At 45.3% G+C, this 19,693-nt stretch overlaps 1 protein-coding gene across 4 annotated transcripts in view; it reads right to left on the reverse strand.

The window, feature by feature from the left end:
* Positions 1-8,107, reverse strand: part of LOC309337770 (phosphofurin acidic cluster sorting protein 2-like) — a 175,333-nt gene extending 167,226 nt beyond the window's left edge. For all 4 annotated transcript variants that reach the window (XM_081854598.1, XM_081854597.1, XM_081854596.1 and 1 more), the window contains exon 1: positions 7,893-8,107. In XM_081854598.1, the coding sequence (XP_081710724.1) occupies positions 7,893-8,092 (200 nt within the window). In that variant the 5' untranslated portion in view covers positions 8,093-8,107. The remainder of the gene's footprint in view (positions 1-7,892) is intronic.
* Between the last annotated feature and the right edge of the window lie 11,586 nt (positions 8,108-19,693).

The raw sequence follows: 19,693 nt of genomic DNA on the forward strand, positions 1-19,693 counted from the left end.
CAGTGTGGTGGTTTAGAGAGACCATACTGAGTTGGACTTGGGACAGCTGCACTGCACGCAATGCACTGCTCAAAAAAGCAGGCTGAAGGAACGCAGAATGATTTGGGGTGGCTGCACAATGTGGTACCCAGTGTGGCGCCCATGGGCACCAAGGCACCAGATGCCCACGGGAAACACACAGGCAAGAACCTGAGCGCTACAGCAGTCTCCCTTCCTCCGATTTCCAGGAACTGGTATTCGGAAACACTGCTGCTTAGACCATGAAGGCAGAGCATAGCCATCACTGCTAGTAGCCCCAGACAGCCTTCTCCCCTGTAAATTTTAAAGCCATCCAAGTTGGCGGCCATCAATGCCTCTTGCGGGAGAGAGTGCCATAGTTTAAATATGTGCTGTGTGAAAAAGGACTTCCTTTTATCTGCCCTGAATCTTCCAACATTCAGCTTCATAATAAGGTGCCCCCATGAATTCTAGTATTATGAGAGAGGGAGAAAAACTCTTTTCCGCCCACTTTCTCCATCCATAATTTCATAAACTTCTCTCATGTCACGTTGTACTATTTCACTAAACTGGAAGGTCCCGAATGCTGCAACCTTTCTTCATACAGGAGTTGTTCCATCTTCTTGATCAGTTCGGTGGCCCTTTTGTGAACCTTTCTAAACCACCAAAGGACTGTTTTTGTTTTTATTTAAAGGGTTTTGCTGCTCCTTAAACCACAGTGCAAACCTGAACACTTGGTATGTGCTTGAATCCCTCCCACAAAATACTGACCGTCTTGAGGGCACCTGAATCACCATCAGTTCATCCTAGCTATATAATGCCCATGGTAAACATAGGAAGACCATATTCTTACCCTAAATAATAGTTACTCTTCATATTTGCTTTCTGCAATGCTAGAAACCCTATCCCACGCAGTCTGACAATCTGTCATCAGTTAACTAGATCACAATAGATTCAGAAAGGTTCCCCCATCTCAGAATACCTTTTTTTGCTTCAAGTGACACTCCAATCACTTTGATCCTCAACTGACTTGTTACTTGGAGAAAATGTGCTTAAATTTAAGATCCAATTTAATTATTGTATAAAATTAGTGTGAGTTTGCCTGTATCGGCTTCATTGTCTGTATCCTTGACAAGATGACAAGCACAAGGGTGGGATTCTAATCTACATGAGCAACTGCAAGGCAATGGTAACTCCTCCAGATTTCATTAATGATGGTCGTAAGAGTCCATGTGACATTAGACGTGGATAGTATTAAAATAGATAGAATAGCCCTAGATCGCCTGGCTTCAATCATATAGCAGTTCACAGGATCTTGAAAAGTCATTCAACTCAGCATCCGTTCCTATTGAGAAGTCAGTGTTGTAGCAAGTCCTTCAGTTTTACCAAAGTAAGTTGAGCTTGAGCACCACCAAAAATAGTGTAGATGGACAACAGTTTGGTTGGTTTTCATCTTCTGCTGTCTTAAACTGGCCTCTCATTATCAGGGAATCTGAGGTCCTTCAGATGTTGTTGGATGCCCCTCAGCTCCAGTCAAGCAGCATTCTTCCCATCTGATATTAGCAACTGGTGTTCTGCCTCTGACAGTGGAGGTAGACCCTGACGCCATCATGGCTAGTGGCCACCGATAGCCTTGTCCTCCATAAATTATCTTTTAAAGCCATCCAAGTAGGTAGCCATCACTAACTCTTGGGGGAGGAAATTCCATGGGACCTGAGAACCGTGGAGTCAGCCAAGAGCCGTCTGTTTCCTAGGCTTCAGGATGGAGCCACTCCTTAGAGACCTACAACAGGGGTGGCTAACCTGTGACCCTCCAAGTTGTTGCTGCTGAACTACAACTGCCATCATCCCCGGCTAGAGCTGATGGGAGTTTTAGTTCTGAAACATCCTGGAGTGTCACAGGTTAGCCGCCCCTGCTCTACAAACAGTGCTGAGCCTGCTGGCCACATCCCCTTCTTCCATCCCACCCAACCTTTTGAGGCCTTCAGGTGAACCTGACCTCCTGAAGGATGTATCAGGTCCTCAATGAAAAAATTCTCGTTCTTCAGTTTGCACATGGTACTTGGAACATAGAAGTCTAGGAAGCATGACAGAGTTCTATGGTGGGGCTCAGCAATACAGGAATTCCAACAATGCCCCCTCCCCCCCCTTTGATCCGGGGTCAAGAATGTTCTCTCAACAAAGAGGGCTTTCCTTCACAAAATGGAGGGCAGCCCACATAATAATCAAGTGCCACCTCAAAGCCACCCCCTGCCCCAATTACGTATGCCAGAAGAAAATACTGAGCAAAGAAAATGGGAGTATTTTTCTTCTTCAAATACGCCTGCTTTTGAAGGATCAGAGCAACCTAGGCAGCTCTCCTTCCTGTTGCTAAGAGAGACAGGTGTTTAGGTGCTGCAGCAACCTTCATAACCAGAAGATTCTCTCACTGCCGACAGGCTCTGCAATCTGCAATGTAATATAGTATGGACAGCCGTGGTTCCCCACCCCCCAAAAAATAAAGCATGGCACAGTATCTCCTTCCACATTTAGCTAAAGGTGTAAACAAGACGCCCCAATTAAAAGGGTCCAGGCATTCTGACATCTATTGTTCTGCAAAGGAATACTAGAATATTTTCAACATCAGAATCTGTTCTATTTCCCACTAAAGCACTCCTTGCCAACCAGGCACCCTCCAGATGTTCTGAACTGCCACTCCCATCAGCTGCAGCCCACACAGCCATAGCTGAGGCTGATGGGAGTTGTAGTCCAAAACATCTGGAGGGTGCCAGATGGGTAAAAGCTGTGCTAAACTTGCTCTACCCCAACTCAAGGTTCTCATATGTGGAGGACTTCAAAGCAGCTAGTCCAATCAGATTCAGTCCTCACATAACCCCCAACTGGTTCCCCTCTTCATTAATGTCACCTTCCCATGATTTTTGATAGACCACCAAGATATTTGCTGCCCACATTCATCTCAAGAGGATTTCTGGCCGGATAAGAGAAGTATATGAGAATCAATGCCCTTCCAACGTAGATCTCTCCTATTTTGAGATCCCCTGCACTTGTTTCAAACAAGGATCTAAGAATAAAACTGCTGGAGAGGGGGACAGATGGGCTGAAGTGAAGAAAGGGAGGGGGGCTATGCGTGTGCATGCTTGCATACAATCAGAGTTGTAAGGTATCTCAAAGGTTCTTACGTCTGACCATCTTCAAATGGGGGAAATTCGCCACTACAGCATACCTGAGAGGGAAGGACATTCAGCCTCTTCTTGAAAGAGAGTAGACCACCTTCAGAGGCAACTTGCTCCACAGCTCACCTGAATCTAAATATTTCTTTTTCTTTTCATCTGAACCCATTGATTCAGATCCTACCTGCTGGAGTGACAGAAATTAAAATTGTTCCATCACCTGTGAGACAGTGCTTCACATTTTTGAAGATGGTTATTATCATCATCTCTCTAATTGCCTCTTTTCCAGACTAAATATGCCCAACTCATTCAACCTTTCATCACAGGACTTGGTTCACCCAGACACTTTGTCAGACTTCTCTGGACACGTTCCAGTTCATAGATATCCTTAAAGTGTAGTGCCTCCAGGTGAGATCCAACATAAGCAGAACAGAGTGGTATCATTACCTATTGTAATCTGGACACTATGCAGCTGTTGACACAACCTTGAATTGCATTAGCCTTTCCAGATGCCACATCAACTGCTCACATTTGCTGAGCTTGTAGTTTACTAAAACCCCTACATCCTTTTCACATGTACTGCTGTCAAGCCAGATGTCATCCACTCTGTATTTAAGTACCCAATTTCTCCCACCTAAACACAGAACTTGACAATTATCCTGGTTGAGAAATTTATACACCTCCATCTGGCTGGGTTTCACCAGCCACTCTGGGCGGCTTACAGCATATCTAAAATCTCCATCCTGTCAAGATCTTGGGTACTATTTTTGTCTTCAAAGGCATTAGCTATACTACCCAGCTAGCTTGGTGTCACCTGCCAAATTGATTAGTGATCCCACCACTCCTTCATCCTTCATAAAAGACATTAAACAACACTGGGCCCAGGACAGAACCCCACAACTCCCTCACATGCCATTCTTCTCCCAATTGACAAGTGTCCATCAAAAAGCTGAAAACCAATCTAACAGGAAAACTGCCCAGCCCACATTCTACCAGCTTGCCAAGAAGTATATCATGGGGGACCTTGTTGAAAGCCTTGTTTGTCTGTTTCGGCAATACATGGATCCTTGGGTGCGCCTCACCCGGCAATTTAACACAGCTGAGTCCAACAGATGCCTTTTGCCTCTGCTTTAGGACTGGAGAAAGAGAGAGAGAGATTGTGCTTTCTCTGAAAAGTGACACTTCCTACTCTTCCATGGTATTCTTTTTCTCCTGTTCCTAAGCAACCTGAAGTGTTCCAATATATCAATATCTCAAACATCACAGCTTGTGCTCATTCCAAGCACCAGCGTGGCACCTGTGAAAATAAAAATTAGAGATTTGACCACAGAAAATTGGCCAGAAATAGCCCCACAATGCAAGTGCCAAAGATCCCCTTGCCAACTAACATAAAAGGAAACTGTTCCTGCATGGGGTTCTGAGCCACTTTCTGTTTTGTCAGTCAGCAACAAAGGACACATCTAGAAAAGGTTAGGAACTTGGACACGAACTTTGCAATAAAGAATGCCCTCAATCTTCTCAGCAACAGACCAGTTCCTATTCCTACCACAACTAAAGAACATCTTAACACAGAGCAGTGGGCACCAAATCTTAGCTCCCTCTGTCTAAGTTCATCATCACATGTTCATCTGCCAGGACAATTCTGAACCTGTAGAGCAGAAGCAAGAGCTGTTAGCAAATAATGCTAATGGGAACAGCCATCTCCACCAACTATAGCATAATCTGCCATGATTCTCCCCAGCATAAAGCAACCATCTTCACTCTTAAAAATCTGGGGACGTTCAGATGTGCACCTTCCAGATCTGTTAATGTAAGTGTATAGACATATACACATCAAGGCTGAGCAATAATGCACAAGTTTCAAGTACTCTTCAGACATTGCATGCATGCATTTATGAAAGGCAGCCAACCACCCTTCATGAATCTCCAGCAAAACTTGAGCCAAGTTTGTTTTCATAAACAGCATCATAGCTTTGAAAGATGCCTGAAAAGCAGGTGTGGTGAACCTCTGGCTCTCCAGATATTGCTGAACTACAACACCCATCATCCCTGATCACTGGCCATGCTCTTCTGAGATGATGAGAGCTGTGGTCCAAAATTTCTGGAGGGCACCAGCTTGGGACAGGCTGCTTTGCAGCCCTGCATATAGCAAAAGAGGTACCTGCTTTGTTAAAGCCCAACAAACTTTGCACAGCAGGACACATTGACTGAAAAGCACAAATGATGAGCTGTATAAACAATACAAACTGCTAATAGAAGCAAGATTCCAAGTCATGATTTGTCTGCATGGAGACAGTTCCCATCAGTTGCCATGGAATGTGACAGAGCCTGTGGATACACAAAGCTTTTCAAAAGCAGCTTGCTTTGGTAGCATACCCTCTTCTGTACAGCACTTGCATAAATACTTGTTTACCAGTTTGAGAGGTTAATCTTCCTTCCCTCTCCTCCCCCAAATTAATCTCAGCAAACTAGCTCAGGGAATCAATTAGTAAGTGCTACGAGCTGTGGCCCTCCACAAGTTGAACTCCATCTCCCCTCTTCCCTGACTATTGGCAACACTGGTTGAAGCTGGTGGGAGTTGGAGTCCATCCCCATATCAGACAGTTGCATATTCCTGCATTGTAGGAGGTTGGACTAGATGATCCTCAGGGTCCCTTCCAACCTACAATTCTATGATTCTAATATCTGGAGGGTCACAGGCTTAGCTACCCCTGCTTTAGTCTGCACAATTTGTAACCCCCCAAAGACACTTCTAACAAGGGCCAAGTAAACTGAAGGAAGAGGGAAACCCCTGTTCTTCATGACACCAAGGATGGCAGAATGAGGTACACAACCAGGATAAACACAATAGTCTTTTTTTCCAATAGGATAAGTATGGGTGTGGGTTTCTCCCTTTCAACCAGGAGCTTCTTGTCCTGGCCATTTGTTGAAACAGCCTGTGACCTTCTTATGATATATGTGGTAGCCAGCATGGCATGTGAGTTTATTGCAATGCACATGTAGCCATACAGCTAACAGAAACTTTAAGTATTCCAAACAACTATTTTATTTGTCTATATCAGAAATAAGGAACCAGTGGCCCTTCAGTTGTTGTTGGATTCCAAGTCCCAGACTTGGAAGACATATTTTCCATCCCTTGGTGTAACAGTTGTCCTGGAGCAGTTACAGCAAATTGCTTATTGACCACAATTTAACTGACAGGCACATGAAGACTAAAATGGATACAGCATCTAAGAGCATGATCTGTCTTCTCAGAAGCTGAGTCCCCATTGAGTTCGGTGGGGCTCTATAATAAATGGCTCTAGGATTGAAACCTAAAGCCATTAATTTCAATGTGAACAATAGGTGCACCTAACTATACATCAGGTCAGTATGAAGGCTGCCTGCCCAAACAATCCCAAATACCTAACCATATACATCAGACACTTTTTATCCATCCTACCAACAGAACACCCAAGTAGCATTATTTTTTTAAAAAAAGTGCCCCACCCGCTGGCCTTGACAGTAACAGTTCATCACCATCAGACCAATCTTCATTTCAACAAGGCGCAAAGAGGTGAGAACAAGCACTGATGAGTAAGTGGAGAAAACAAATAGAAGAAGCTGGGTGAAAGTAAATGAACAGATGGATGTTATGTAGTGGTATCACACACACACACCCCATCATCGTTATTACCAGTGTACAGATTTCTGGGACAAGAGCTGCCACTGCTGCCTTGCTAAAAAGTTAACTACGGAAAGCCAGCACAAAGTACACAACACAAAGTGAAGCAGAGGAGTAAGTAATTGTGTGAGTAAGGCCTCTGTGATTCCCTCACACCCCTCTCTCCTATTCAAACCTTTCATCTTGTACATCCCTTTGCAGCCACCAACTTACACTTGTCAAGCCCAGAGTCCAATTCTCCCGCCCCCACCCCCCAAAAAATTATACATCCACACTAGTCATGTTTTACTACTGGCAATTATGGGCTAAATATCACCACTCAGGTGGTACACCTGTTGTTCAATCCCTCTTTATGAACAGATGTCTATCATATCATATCCATCACGGAAGGCAGCAAACCCCAAACTATCCTCCAGATGACACATTTTTTAAAAAACAACCAACTTGGGATAATGCCTTTCTCCTAGATGAGTGAAAACCCACCCCACTCATCCCTGCACAAACTTCCTGAAGAACCTCAAAAGATCTGACCGCAATCTCAGCTTCTCCCTGTGACCCAAGATACTCTTGGATATGTGTATAGATGCATACCTCCGTGCATGTGTGTGTGTGTGTGTACACACAATAAAAAAAATCTGTGTTCACTCTCCCATACACAAACCCTTGTTCCACAAATGTACACCTTTCTTTTTCCGGGGGGGGGGGAGGGAGAAACCTGCACACCAGCCCTAAAGTCCACACCAGCCCTTGCACATCACAAAGGCACGCACCTCCAACACCCCAGCCTAACTCGGCCCACCCAAGCCAAGCCCCCAGACCCTTAAAAATAAAAAAACCCCACCCCACGGAAAGTCCCACCCCATCCGCCCCACCCTGCCGGCAGACACCCCGTTATGTCGCCTCCGCGTCCCCGCCCCCCGCCCCATTCCGCTGTGTGAACCCCACAAACACGCGCGCGCCCAGGGTCAACCTCCCCTCCCCTCCCCTCCCCTCCCGCCAACCGCCTCGCCCCCCACCCCGCCCCGGCGTGGGGAGCTCCGTCCAGCGACCGCCCACCTCACCTGGGCACGCAGCTGGGCGCCGAGCGGTCGATCTCCCAGGTGGCGAAGAGGTTCATAGGGACCGGGACCGGCCCGAGACCCCCCGAGACCCCCGACACCGCCCCGCACGGACCCGGAGCGGGCACGGCCGAGCCGGCAACCGCCGCCGCCGCCCCGGGCCCGGAGCCCAGAGAGCCCGCTGCTCCCGCTGCCGTCGCCATCGCGCCGCTACCCTGGGTGCGCTGGGAGGGGAGAGAAGGCGGGCCGGCGGTCGGGGGGCAGCCGGGACCCTCGGCCCAGCCCCGACCTCCGCCTCACAGCTCGGGCGGAGCGGGGCGTGGCCTACTCGCGCGCCGAGCCAATGGCGAGAGGCGCGCGGGCGGGGCGGGGCCCGCCGCGGCCTCGGGCCAACCAGCGCGGGGAGGAGCGGCCGGCTCTGGGCCGCCGACCAATGGGAGGCGCGGGAGGCAGGCTTTTGAAAGAAGGAAAGGCTCGGCTGGGCGTGGCCTCGGGGGATGGAGAGACTGGAGAAAGGGGTGGGGCGAAGCCGGACCCTCGAAGGACCAGAGAGGAGCTGAGTGACGCGGGGCTCGCCCAATAACGAAATATAATGCATAGCCACTGTGGCTGTTTGGCCAGTGATTCCACTGCTTCACCTCGGTGTTCTGTCGGCAAACCCCACATTCCACTGCCATATGCCGTTGCCCCTTCAGCCAGCGGGTCTTCAGTATAGGATTCCTCCTTCAAATATGTAAAGCTTCGTTATGTGACCAAGTTGGTTCAGTCCAGAAATCTCAGATGCACATCTGCATCTGAATCCATGGCTGTCAGGTTGACAGCAGCAGCGGTGCATTCCCACCTCTCATTTTACAGTACCTGTGCAATCTGGCATTTAACACCAATTTATAAATTTATATTTTTTTGGTTTTATATATATATATTACTGGTTTTCCCAGTAGTGATGTATGAAAGTGAGAGCTGGACCATAAAGAAAGCTGATCTCCAAAAAATTGATGCTTTTGAATTATGGTGCTGGAGGAGACTCTTGAGAGTCCCATGGACTGCAAGAAGATCAAACCTCTCCATTCTTAAGGAAATCAGCCCTGAGTGCTCACTGGAAGGACAGATCGTGAAGCTGAGGCTCCAATACTTTGGCCACCTCATGAGAAGAGAAGACTCCCTGGAAAAGACCCTGATGTTGGGAAAGATGGAGGGTACAAGGAGAAGGGGACGACGAGATGGTTGGACAGTGTTCTCGAAGCTACCAGCATGAGTTTGACTAAACTGCGGGAAGCAATGGAAGACAGGAGTGTCCATGGGGTCACAAAGAGTCAGACACGACTAAACAACAAAATACATATATATTTGGCCCAATCTCTTGGTTACTCCTTTTTTTTTCTTACAACGCTTAAAACAAGCAAGAGTGTTCTCTGCCCTTGCAATTCTCAGTGACAGTGTAAGTACCCAGCTATGCAACTCAGTCACTGCACCCGAAAATAATTGTTAGCAGTATTCATATTAAAGTGACAGAGGCAACTTCAGTTTCTAATTGTATTTTGACACGCCTGTCTTTCCAGTTTCATGAAAATTCTTACCCCAAGATCGAGTTTTATTTTTATTTTATTGTATTGTATTTTGAGGTAAGAAGCAGTGAAAGGAGTAACTTACATGAAAATGATGTTATTTTATTGGCTTATCTCCAAGGAATCCTCCCATCTGATTGAATTACCATATGTGTGACGCTGCTATTTCAAGCACATTCACACTGAAAAAAAGTGAGGATTGCTGGTGAAGCTTAGGAAGCTTAGGAAGTACCCACTGTACTTCTGGGACAAATCACAAGTATTTTCATAATATGCCTGGGTGGTTTTTTTCTGCCGCTAAGACCAACTATGACTCTCTGTGATGGGATGCTATGTTGGAGTGACTGGGCATCAGTATAAATCACCCCATGGATGAGCTAATCACAGATGCATGATCAGCCAAGCCAGTTGCTATAGTAATGGTCCAGTGCCCCAACTATATCTGTGATTAATGGGTATCAGCTCAGTAGTTTGTTAGTGTGCAGTTTGTCTGTCTGTCTGCCAGTCGGTGTTACTTGCAGTGTCATGTCTTGATTAATGAACTTACCGGTATTTAGAGCAGCTTTGTACTTGTATGTACATATCTGTATCTGCAAAAGCCAAAAGCTGTATATACCTACATCCAAAACTGTTTTATTGAGCCTTATCTTCTGCAACAGTAAACTATCTGTAATGTCTTAACAAATGAAACTGATTTGTAAAAATGTTACATGGGGGGGGGGGAAATACGAGAGAGACACATTGCACATACTTTTGTAAATCAAGAAAATCTTTAATTAAAAAAATGGGGGGGGGCACAGTAAACTATTTGAACCTTTCTCTGCTTCTGTGTGGTGCCTAGTACTGGGAGCAATTTCCATTGCCTGGGTGGCTTCCCAACATGCTCCGCTGGGGTATACACATCAGTGTGGTAGGGAACAACCCCCAAAAGAGAAGTACTGCTCACCTGTTTTTCATTTGTACACATGGAGCTGAAATGCAAACTTATTCAGTTTTAAAATATGTTTTCACATTAAAACTCTCATGAAAAGAAGTGGGATATTTTTGGATCAGGGTTGACGTTGCAAGTGCAAAACCTGCACAAAGAGCACACTGCATGCACAATAAACTGTAGCATGTGCAAAACCCAAGTCTGTGAAGTAAGTGGGTATGAATGCATTATAAAATATGTGTATTTCAAAATATGTATATTTGTAGAAAGAAGATCAATACATTTTAACTAAAATTTTATTTTTTGGATGCAGAATTTGCTAAAAGAATGGATTATAAAGATCACATGGGGAATTGTTTTAAATTTATTTTTCCTTTTAACTTGTTTTCAACTTTTAATTATTTTATTGCCTGGTTTAGTTTTTACATTGTTGTAAAGTACTGTATTTTTTATGATACAGCGGTATATACATATTTTTATAAAGGATGATGATGATGATGATGATGATGATAATAATAATAATAATAATAATAATAATAATAAATCTATGGTTGAGATAGGACTGGGGCCAGATTCAACACCAGCATTGACAGGGCTACACTGGCTTTCAGAGAGTTTTCCAACACAAAACACGATCCTAGCATCTTCTGTCTTTTAAAAAATTACTGCACATTTCCAGGAGTGCTTGCTTTTGGAAGAAAATATTACAGCTACTGCTGGTGGTCCATCTATTCTCTACAGAAGCGACAACTCCAAGCTACATTAGAGAAGAACTCAGCAGTGTTTTCACTCTCCTTGGGTTTATGGAGTTCACAAAGCTTTCCTAAGAGTTGATAGACTCCGTAAGACACGCTCTTTGGATTTCGTGATGCCCAGGGGCTCGTCTAAGCAGAACTCCCGACCTCTAGTAAAATCTATTCAGGGCTCATAAAACATATGATTGCCAATGGGATATGTCTACACTTTATAGACCTTCCTTCTTCTGGAAAAGCAAGAACAGAGATAGCAGTGCTCAAGCAGCTGATTAGCAGCAGAATCGCAAGGAACACTCTCAGCACAGTTCGTGCAGATTCTGTTATCTGCGCATGTTGGCATTGTAGATTATTGTTTACTGAAAATATTGGGCAGAACAGAAGTATCCAGAAATAGTCAACTGAAAAAGTGTGATAAAGATCTGGACTTCCCGTCACCTAAAATCTAATAAGGAAGATCAGCATTGTTTACACTGTATTCCTATATATTTATACACACACACACACACACACACACACACACACACACGAGTTTATTTTTGTTATTATTTGTAGATGAGTAGCTGTGGGAGTCTTGTACAACCTTAAAAACGAACAAATGTATTCTGGCATAAGATTTTGTGGACTACATTCCGCTTCAGCAGATATGTGAAGCGTTATCCTGAATTACCTGGCATCAGTGCTGGATATACATATAAGCTAAACAAGCTATAGCTTAGGGCCCCCCAAAAAATTAAAGGAAAAAACCTGGATGTACATTTGCGAAATAGAAGATTAAGTTCAACAATTACTTTGATAAAATACATATTTTGTTGTGTGCAAAAGGCTTTAGATACCTATTAGATTCATAAATTACCATATAGCATATATTCAACACAAAAAACAGTGGCAATTTGTTGTTGACAAAGGACAGCTGGACATATAAAGGGCCCCATCAAGCCTAAATCTGGCCCTGCCTGGCATGGTGTTATGGGTGCATGTGGGGTGAAAATAGTGAGGTCAGAGGGAAAGGAAATGCAGAAAATGCAATGATGGTGATAATTACGTAATCAGTGGTCCTTCATAAAGAAGTTGTTGATAACGCAAACATCCTAGCATTGCTGGATTGTTCTCAGTAACTTTTTGTGTGTGTGTGAATGACCACCTCTAATTATGCAGTTACGCTGTACTTTCTATATTCCATATCTCTCTGACCTAAGCTGAGGAAATAGCTCAGTTGGTTAGAGCACACTGCTGATAATGCCAAGGTTGCATGTTTGATCCCTGTATGGGACAGCTGCGTGGTTGCGTTCCTCAGGGTCCCTTCCAACTCTATGATTCTCACTGTTAACAAATCCCCACAAACCATTGAGATATACATGCTTGTAATGCAGGATAATACTTCATGAATCTGATGAAGTGGATTATAGTCCAGGGAAGCTAATGCCACAATAAGAGATTGGTGCCTCTTACTCCTCCACTGCCTTATTAATTATTATTATTATTATTATTATTATTATTATTATTATTATTATTAAACACCATTAGAATATAGCGCCAGAGTTAATGGGTTAATGTTGTTGTTGTTTAGTCGTTTAGTTGTGTCTGACTCTTTGTGACCCCATGGACCAGAGCACGCCAGGCACTCCTGTCTTCCACTGCCTCCCGCAGTTTGGTGAAACTCATGTTGGTAGCTTCAAGAACACTGCCCAACCATCTCGTCCTCTGTCATCCCCTTCTCTTTGTGTCCTCCATCTTTCCCAACATCACGGTCTTTTCCAGGGAGTCTTCTCTTCTCATGAGGTGGCCAAAGTATTGGAGCCTCAGCTTCACGATCTGTCCTTCCAGTGAGCACTCAGGGCTGATTTCCTTAAGAATGGAGAGGTTTGATTTTCTTGCAGTCCATGGGACTCTCAAGAGTCCATAATTCAAAAGCATCAATTCTTCGGCGATCAGCCTGCTTTATGGTCCAGCTCTCACTTCCATACATCGCAACTGGGAAACCATAGCTTTAACTATATGGACCTTTGTTGGGAAGCTGGTGTCTCTGCTTTTTAAGATGCTGTCTAGGTTTGTCATCACTTTTCTCCCAAGAAGCAGGCATCTTTTGATTTCATGACTGCTGTCACCTAACAGGTTAAAGCAAACCACTAAAACCCATTGAACAACATTAGTGGGTAAAAGTTTGACAACTGCTGATTTACGTGAATGTTCCTTGATAGTTGGGAATTATTCCTCTCCAGTCTTTGAAATGCATTAGTGGACAGAGCTGGTTGAAGTTGGTAGCCTCCAGCTTCAAGAAAACAAGCCGAGAAACCATTTGGAGCTAAGTTAGTACGTTTAAATTCTGAGAGAATCAGGAGTACAAAGTTTTGGAGTTGTGAATTGGCTGGTAGTGAAGCACCCTGAGAGTGGGAATATGATGCCAAAGTGTGGACTTGCTGCCTGCTGTAGGGGAATACATTTGCTTTTAATATTCTGTGGTTGTTCAGCTGTAAATAAAGCAAACATTACAGATACATCTTCAGTGCCCTTGGAAAGTAGGTCTTGTCAGCACTCAAGGAAGAGGAGAGCACTCAGCACCATGTGTATATTTACTTTAGTTTTCCAAGGGCCAAAATAGATGAAATGGCAGAAAATCCACAGTCGGAGCTCCTGATATTTTAATAAAGAGCAAACACAGCCATTCATTAAGGCAACTCTGACAAGGAAAATGGTGTAAGTGGAAGGATTTTTAAAAACTTCCAAAAATGACTTCATCGCAATTCTAAACAGGACCTCTTACCACTGCATCTATGGGCATAGCCAGGATTTATGTTGGAGGGGCAGGCTTCATGTTGGAGGGGCAGTATCTTATTTATTTATTTTACTTGGGGGTGCAGCTGCCCCCTGTCCCCTCCCCTTGGCTACACCCGTGGCTGCATCTGCCTTTTAAGAAAATCACAGGAGATCTTGGTGGCTCCGTTACCAAGGCCCTCAGTGGAAAAACAACATCCAAAAGGTGAAAGCTTCGTTATGTAAAATCGTCCCATGTTTGCTTAATTTGAGCCCATAAGTTCCACAGGTAAGGTTTCCGTAAGTGTTGTCCTCACTACTTTTCATATGGCACAGCATGAGCACAGGATTTTAAAAACTAATTAAGGAAGGATTTATTGATAATGCTAGATCAATGGGAGTGAGAGGAAAGCATGAGTAAGCTCTGCCTTCTTGGCAGCCCTGCATAGGAGCAGGGCAGACAGATTTCTATACAGAAGGCATTTATGAGTCACCCATAGCAGGCAAGGGTTGACATGTCGTGGTGCAGGGGAGCAGGGGAAGTTCCGCTGAATCCTTTGAGGACCTCCTTCTTTATATGTAGTGTGTCTGAGGATGGAGTGGATTGTGCTAACTTGGTGCTATAATTGATTATATTTATAAATGGCCCGAGACCCCCAGCGGCGTTGCATGGGTTGTCAGCACCCGGGGCAAGGCAAGTAATTTGCGCCCCCTAACCCGGGGCAAGGCAAGTAATTTGTGCCCCTAACCCCTAACCTGCTGCCGCTGCCAGCTTCTTCTTGCTGCTGCCTGGGCTGGTTGGGTGTGGTTCTCTCCCGCGCTCAGTGCTGCGCTGGGCGGCTGCTGCACTGTCCCACCCCCAGATAGTCCCTCCCTCGCTCTCTCTCCGCTCCGCACCGCAGCGCACGCCTGGCACCCTCCGCCTCCACAGTGGGCGGCGACCCGGCAGCTCGGATCGGATTCGCACAGCCAGCACTGCAGTGAGAGAGAGTGAGTGAGCCAGGTAAGGGCAGAGAGCTGCGAGTGCGAGCGCGCGCCCCCAAATGTTGCACCCGGTGCGGCTGGCCCCCCCTGCACCCCCCACGCTACGCCACTGGAGACCCCAATAGATGAAAGCACGCCTTCTTCCATATCAAGGCGCCTATGCTTTAAGATAGGGAGGTGAGTGTCTTGCCAAATTGAAGGTGGTTCGTTTAATTAGATTCCGAAGCAATACAAACACAAGTGAATGAGAAGATTAAAGATTTTATTCTAAACAGCAAGCATTGACGGGGTGAGCTCCCATTGCTCTGTCCCAGCTCCTGCCAACCTAGCAGTTCGAAAGCACACCAGTGCAAGTAGATAAATAGGTGCTGCTGCTGCGGGAAGGTAAAAGGCATTTCCGTGCACTCTGGTTTCTGTCACGGTGTCCCTTTGTGCCAGAAGCAGTTTAGTCATGCTGGCCACATGATGCGGAAAGCTATCTGTGGACGAACGCCAGCTCCCTTGGCCTGAAAGTGAGATGAGCGCCGCAACCCCATAGTCTCCTTTGACTGGACTTAACCATCCAGGAGTCCTTTAGCTTTTACCTTTATATACGTTACCAAGCAAACACTTCGATCTGCCGCTAGGAAGTCCTCAAGAAGTGACGAAGCGAACCCCAGGTAGCCTCAGTTGGCACGGCCCTGTGGCCAATCAGTCCATGCACGAGCTTCTCTGAACTATGCCCCGTAAACCACCTGATTTATAGATAACTAATTTGTTAGCCTACATGCCTTGCCCCACTAGCTAGTGCTGATTATTAATTAGCTGGCCCCCTCTTCCAATACTGCACATTCCTCCAAACCATGTCTAACATCAAATAAGGTCAGAAGGTTGTTGTTGTTCTTTAGTCGTTTAGTCGTGTCCGACTCTTCGTGACCCCATGGACCAGAGAACACCAGGCACTCCTGTCCTCCACAGCCTCCCACAGTTTGGTCAGACCCATGCTGGTAACCTCAAAAACACTATCCAACCATCTCGTCCTCTGTCGTCTCCTTCTCCTTGTGCCCTCCATCTTTCCCAACATCAGAGTCTTCTCCAGGGAGTCTTCTCTTCTCATGAGGTGGCCAAAGTACTGGAGCCTCAGCTTCAGGATCTGTCCTTCCAGTGAGCACTCAAGGCTGATTTCCTTCAGAATGGAGAGGTTGGATTTTCTTGCAGTCCATGGGACTCTCAAGAGTCTCTTCCAGCACCATAATTCAAAAGCATCAATTCTTCGGCGATCAGCCTTCTTTATGGTCCAGCTCTCACTTCCATACATCACTACTGGGAAAACCATAGCTTTAAGTATACGAACCTTTGTTGGCAAGGTGATGTATTTACTTCTCAAGATGCTGTCTAGGCCTGTCATTGCCCTTCTCCCAAGAAGCAGGCGTCTTTTAATTTCGTGGCTGCTGTCACCATCTGCAGTGATCATGGAGCCCAAGAAAGTAAAATCTCTCACTGCCTCCATTTCTTCCCCTTCTATTTGCCAGGAGGTGATGGGACCAGTGGCCATGATCTTCAGAAGGTACCCTGCACTACCCTTCCTTCCAACAAAGTAAAGGCTGTTCTCCGCTATCAAAGAGCAGAACAAGAGATAGAGAGGGGAAGTGAACAGAGGCAGGAAGAAATGACCATGCTAGATCACTATCTCCTCAAAGTAAAAATATCTTCCGGAAAAGATTGCCCACACAGCAAGATCTGCCGGGTTGTTCCCCACCCAGAATGTGGCATGGAGGCCCAGGGAAGGGCCTTTTCAGTGGTGGTTCCTTGCATGTGGACCCCTCTCTCTCTACATAGGTGCATCTGATTCCATCTCTTTAACCAAATGGGTGGTTAAGATGCACCGTTTTCGATCAGCTGCAGCTGCTTCTACTAGCAATCGATAGTAAATTGATTGAATGTGGCGGGCTGCTCACAGGGGTGTACAGAAGGCAGATCTGTTCCTCCTTCAGAAGTGGGGGAACCTTTGGAACATATTTGTTCATTTTGCCTTTTGTGATTAGAGATTTTAACAGGGCTCCTGTTCTTTCATGCTTTTCTAGCTTAACTGATTTTGTGATGTTATGGTTTCGCTGGACTGAGTGATGTTTTTACGTTGTTGCTGTAACTGCTGTTAATTAGCTATTGTGACTTTTTTTCATGCTCCTTAAGTTTTGTTATGCTTTATATGTTGTGTTGTTGTAGTCTCCTTTGGAAGGTTTACCCTAAAAAGGGGCTTATAAATATTTATAGTCTATATAGAATGCATTCCCCTGAGAGGCCTGCCTGGTGTCAGCATTAAAATCACAGAATCGCAGACTTGTAGATTAAGAGCCTTATGCTCTACCGACTGAGCCAACCAACATCCTTTCAGAGCCAGATTAAGACATGCCTCTTCTCCCAGGCATTTGAGGGAATACGATTGTCATGCTAATTGCTGTGTTTCTGCAGTTATTTTGTGTGTGTGGAGGGGGAGCAGTATTGTTGATTTATTGTTAAGTTTGATGGATTTTGGTCTGGATACCTATCAAGACCTTTGGGTGGCATATATTGACCGATGTGTTTAAACAGAGATGGTTATTGTATTGCTGATGTGAGCTGATGGGTATTAACCCCCCTTTATTTTTTGTTAAATTTGTTATAATAATTATAGGTGGTGTGCCACCCCAGTTAAATTGGGGCACATAAATGCTAAATTTATTCACAATGTGCTGGAAGGGCTCTGGCCAAATTGGTACACTATTTCATATGATGTTGGAAATAGTGCAATCTTTTTGGCTCAGGATCTTTCAAGAAATCACAGCTATTCTCAATCGAATTGTCTACCCAGGCCCAGGTTTTGGCTCCCATTTCAAGAGACTATGCTTGGACTCTTGCAAAAGGACTTAATCCGTTTCCTTTTCCTTGCAGCTGCGAGAGTGGAGATAGCCCAACACAGGAAATATGCCACACCATTTACTATACAAGGCTGGCAGAGGGAGTGCAATGTCACCTTAGCTGAAAAAACAAACCCAATAGCGTTGTGCCTTATGTGGTGAAACCACATATCTGTGAACATGTGTCAACTTTTCTTATGGTATGTGACAGATCAGAAAGGGACAATTCAAACTCCAAGTCCTTTTAGATCATTCTCGCTGGACCTCCTTACCTAGACATTTGTTATTCTAAAAGCGGCAACCAAAGTACGTTAAGAAGCCTTCCCTAAAATCTGTGTCTATATCCTCTGAATATATTTGCTGTAGCCTTTCTTTGCTGTACATGCAGGGCAGTTGTCTTGGTTTTGGTTATATATCGTTCACATGTGTTGCGTTGCTTGTACTCTTTCTATGGAAAAAAAACGTGAAATAAAGAGTAATATTTTTAAAAAAATACTGAAAGGGCGAGAGAGAGAGAGAGAGAGAGAGCGCGCGCGCGAGAGCGCTTGATGGATTTTTTTCAAAAGGTTTATCCCTTCTGGGGTTTTTTTTTAATCCCTTCTGATTTTTTAAAAAAGTTTTAACTGCCTTTGTGAAGGATGGAAAAGAGCAGGTCACATGGGATTCTCTCTCTCCCCCTCTCTGGGCCTTTCCAGATTGGTGGGTGGGGTTTTTTTGTGGGAAGAATATCAACACAGAGCCTAGGACTTGCCGATCAGAAGGTCAGTGGTTCGAATCCCCGCGACGGGGTGAGCTCCCATTGCTCGGTCCCTGCTCCTGCCAACCTAGCAGTTCGAAAGCCGTCAAAGTGCAAGTAGATAAATAGGCAGGAAGGTAAACGGTGTTTCCGTGTGCTGCTCTGGTTCGCCAGAAGCAGCTTAGTCATGCTGGCCACATGACCTGGAAGCTCTACGCCGGCTTCCTCAGCCAATAAAGCGAGATGAGCACCGCAACCCCCGAGTCGGTCATGACTGGACTTAATGTTCGGGGTTTCCCTTTACCTTTACCTTAACAATGCATTAGTGATGCATTTATACTGGACCATCCACACATCATTCTGTTTTATTAGCACAACAAAAGGAGCACACCCCCCAAAACCCCACAACCTCGAACATTTGTGGTATTAAAGGTTACAGGATTTTAGCAGGAAGTTACGGGGTATGCACCGGTTGCAGCAGGATGTCCACCATGAAATTATAGCAGGTGCAAACAGCAGGGAAGGAGCGGTTGTATACACTACCCAAATACTATCATGAGCACAAATAATCATGCATGCTGTCTGAAGGGTCCTCTCTCTCTCTCGAGGAATTCCACACAGAGAGACATTGTGTGCCAGGGGGGAAAGTCCTGTTCTGTATTGCCATGAGCTATAACTCTGGAAGCCAAAGTATATATATACCTTGGTTCTTGAATGGAATCCATTCCGGAAGTCCGACGTTCAAAAAGTTCGAAAACCAAGGCGTGGCTTCCGATTGGCTGCAGGAGCTTCCTGTACTCAATCGGAAGCTGTGTAAGACGTGGCAGACTTTCGGGTCCTAAAGACCCAAAACTGGAGCGCTCACTTCCAGGTTTGTGGCGTTCAGGAGCCAAAACGTTTGAGTCACAAGGCGTTCAAAAACCAAGGTACAACTGTACTCTGAAAGGGCATCATCAGTAACAACTGGACCTGAAATTTCCGAATATATCAGTTCAGGTCTACTTCAATGCAGGCAATACTTTAGAGATTTCAGTGGCGTGTGGTGAAATTTTTCATAGGGGAACAGTTAGCGCCGGAGGTGCTGGTTTGTGAGGGCAACTGTGGGGTGCGACACTGCACACGTGATGTTGTGACATCCCCACGTTGTTGCATGCGTGAGCATCACACTTCCCTCTCTCATCTGGACAGAAGCTTCCTGGGCTTTGG

This window comes from Podarcis erhardii (genome assembly GCF_964252035.2).
Source record: "Podarcis erhardii genome assembly, chromosome: 3".
Classification (NCBI taxonomy): domain Eukaryota; kingdom Metazoa; phylum Chordata; class Lepidosauria; order Squamata; family Lacertidae; genus Podarcis; species Podarcis erhardii.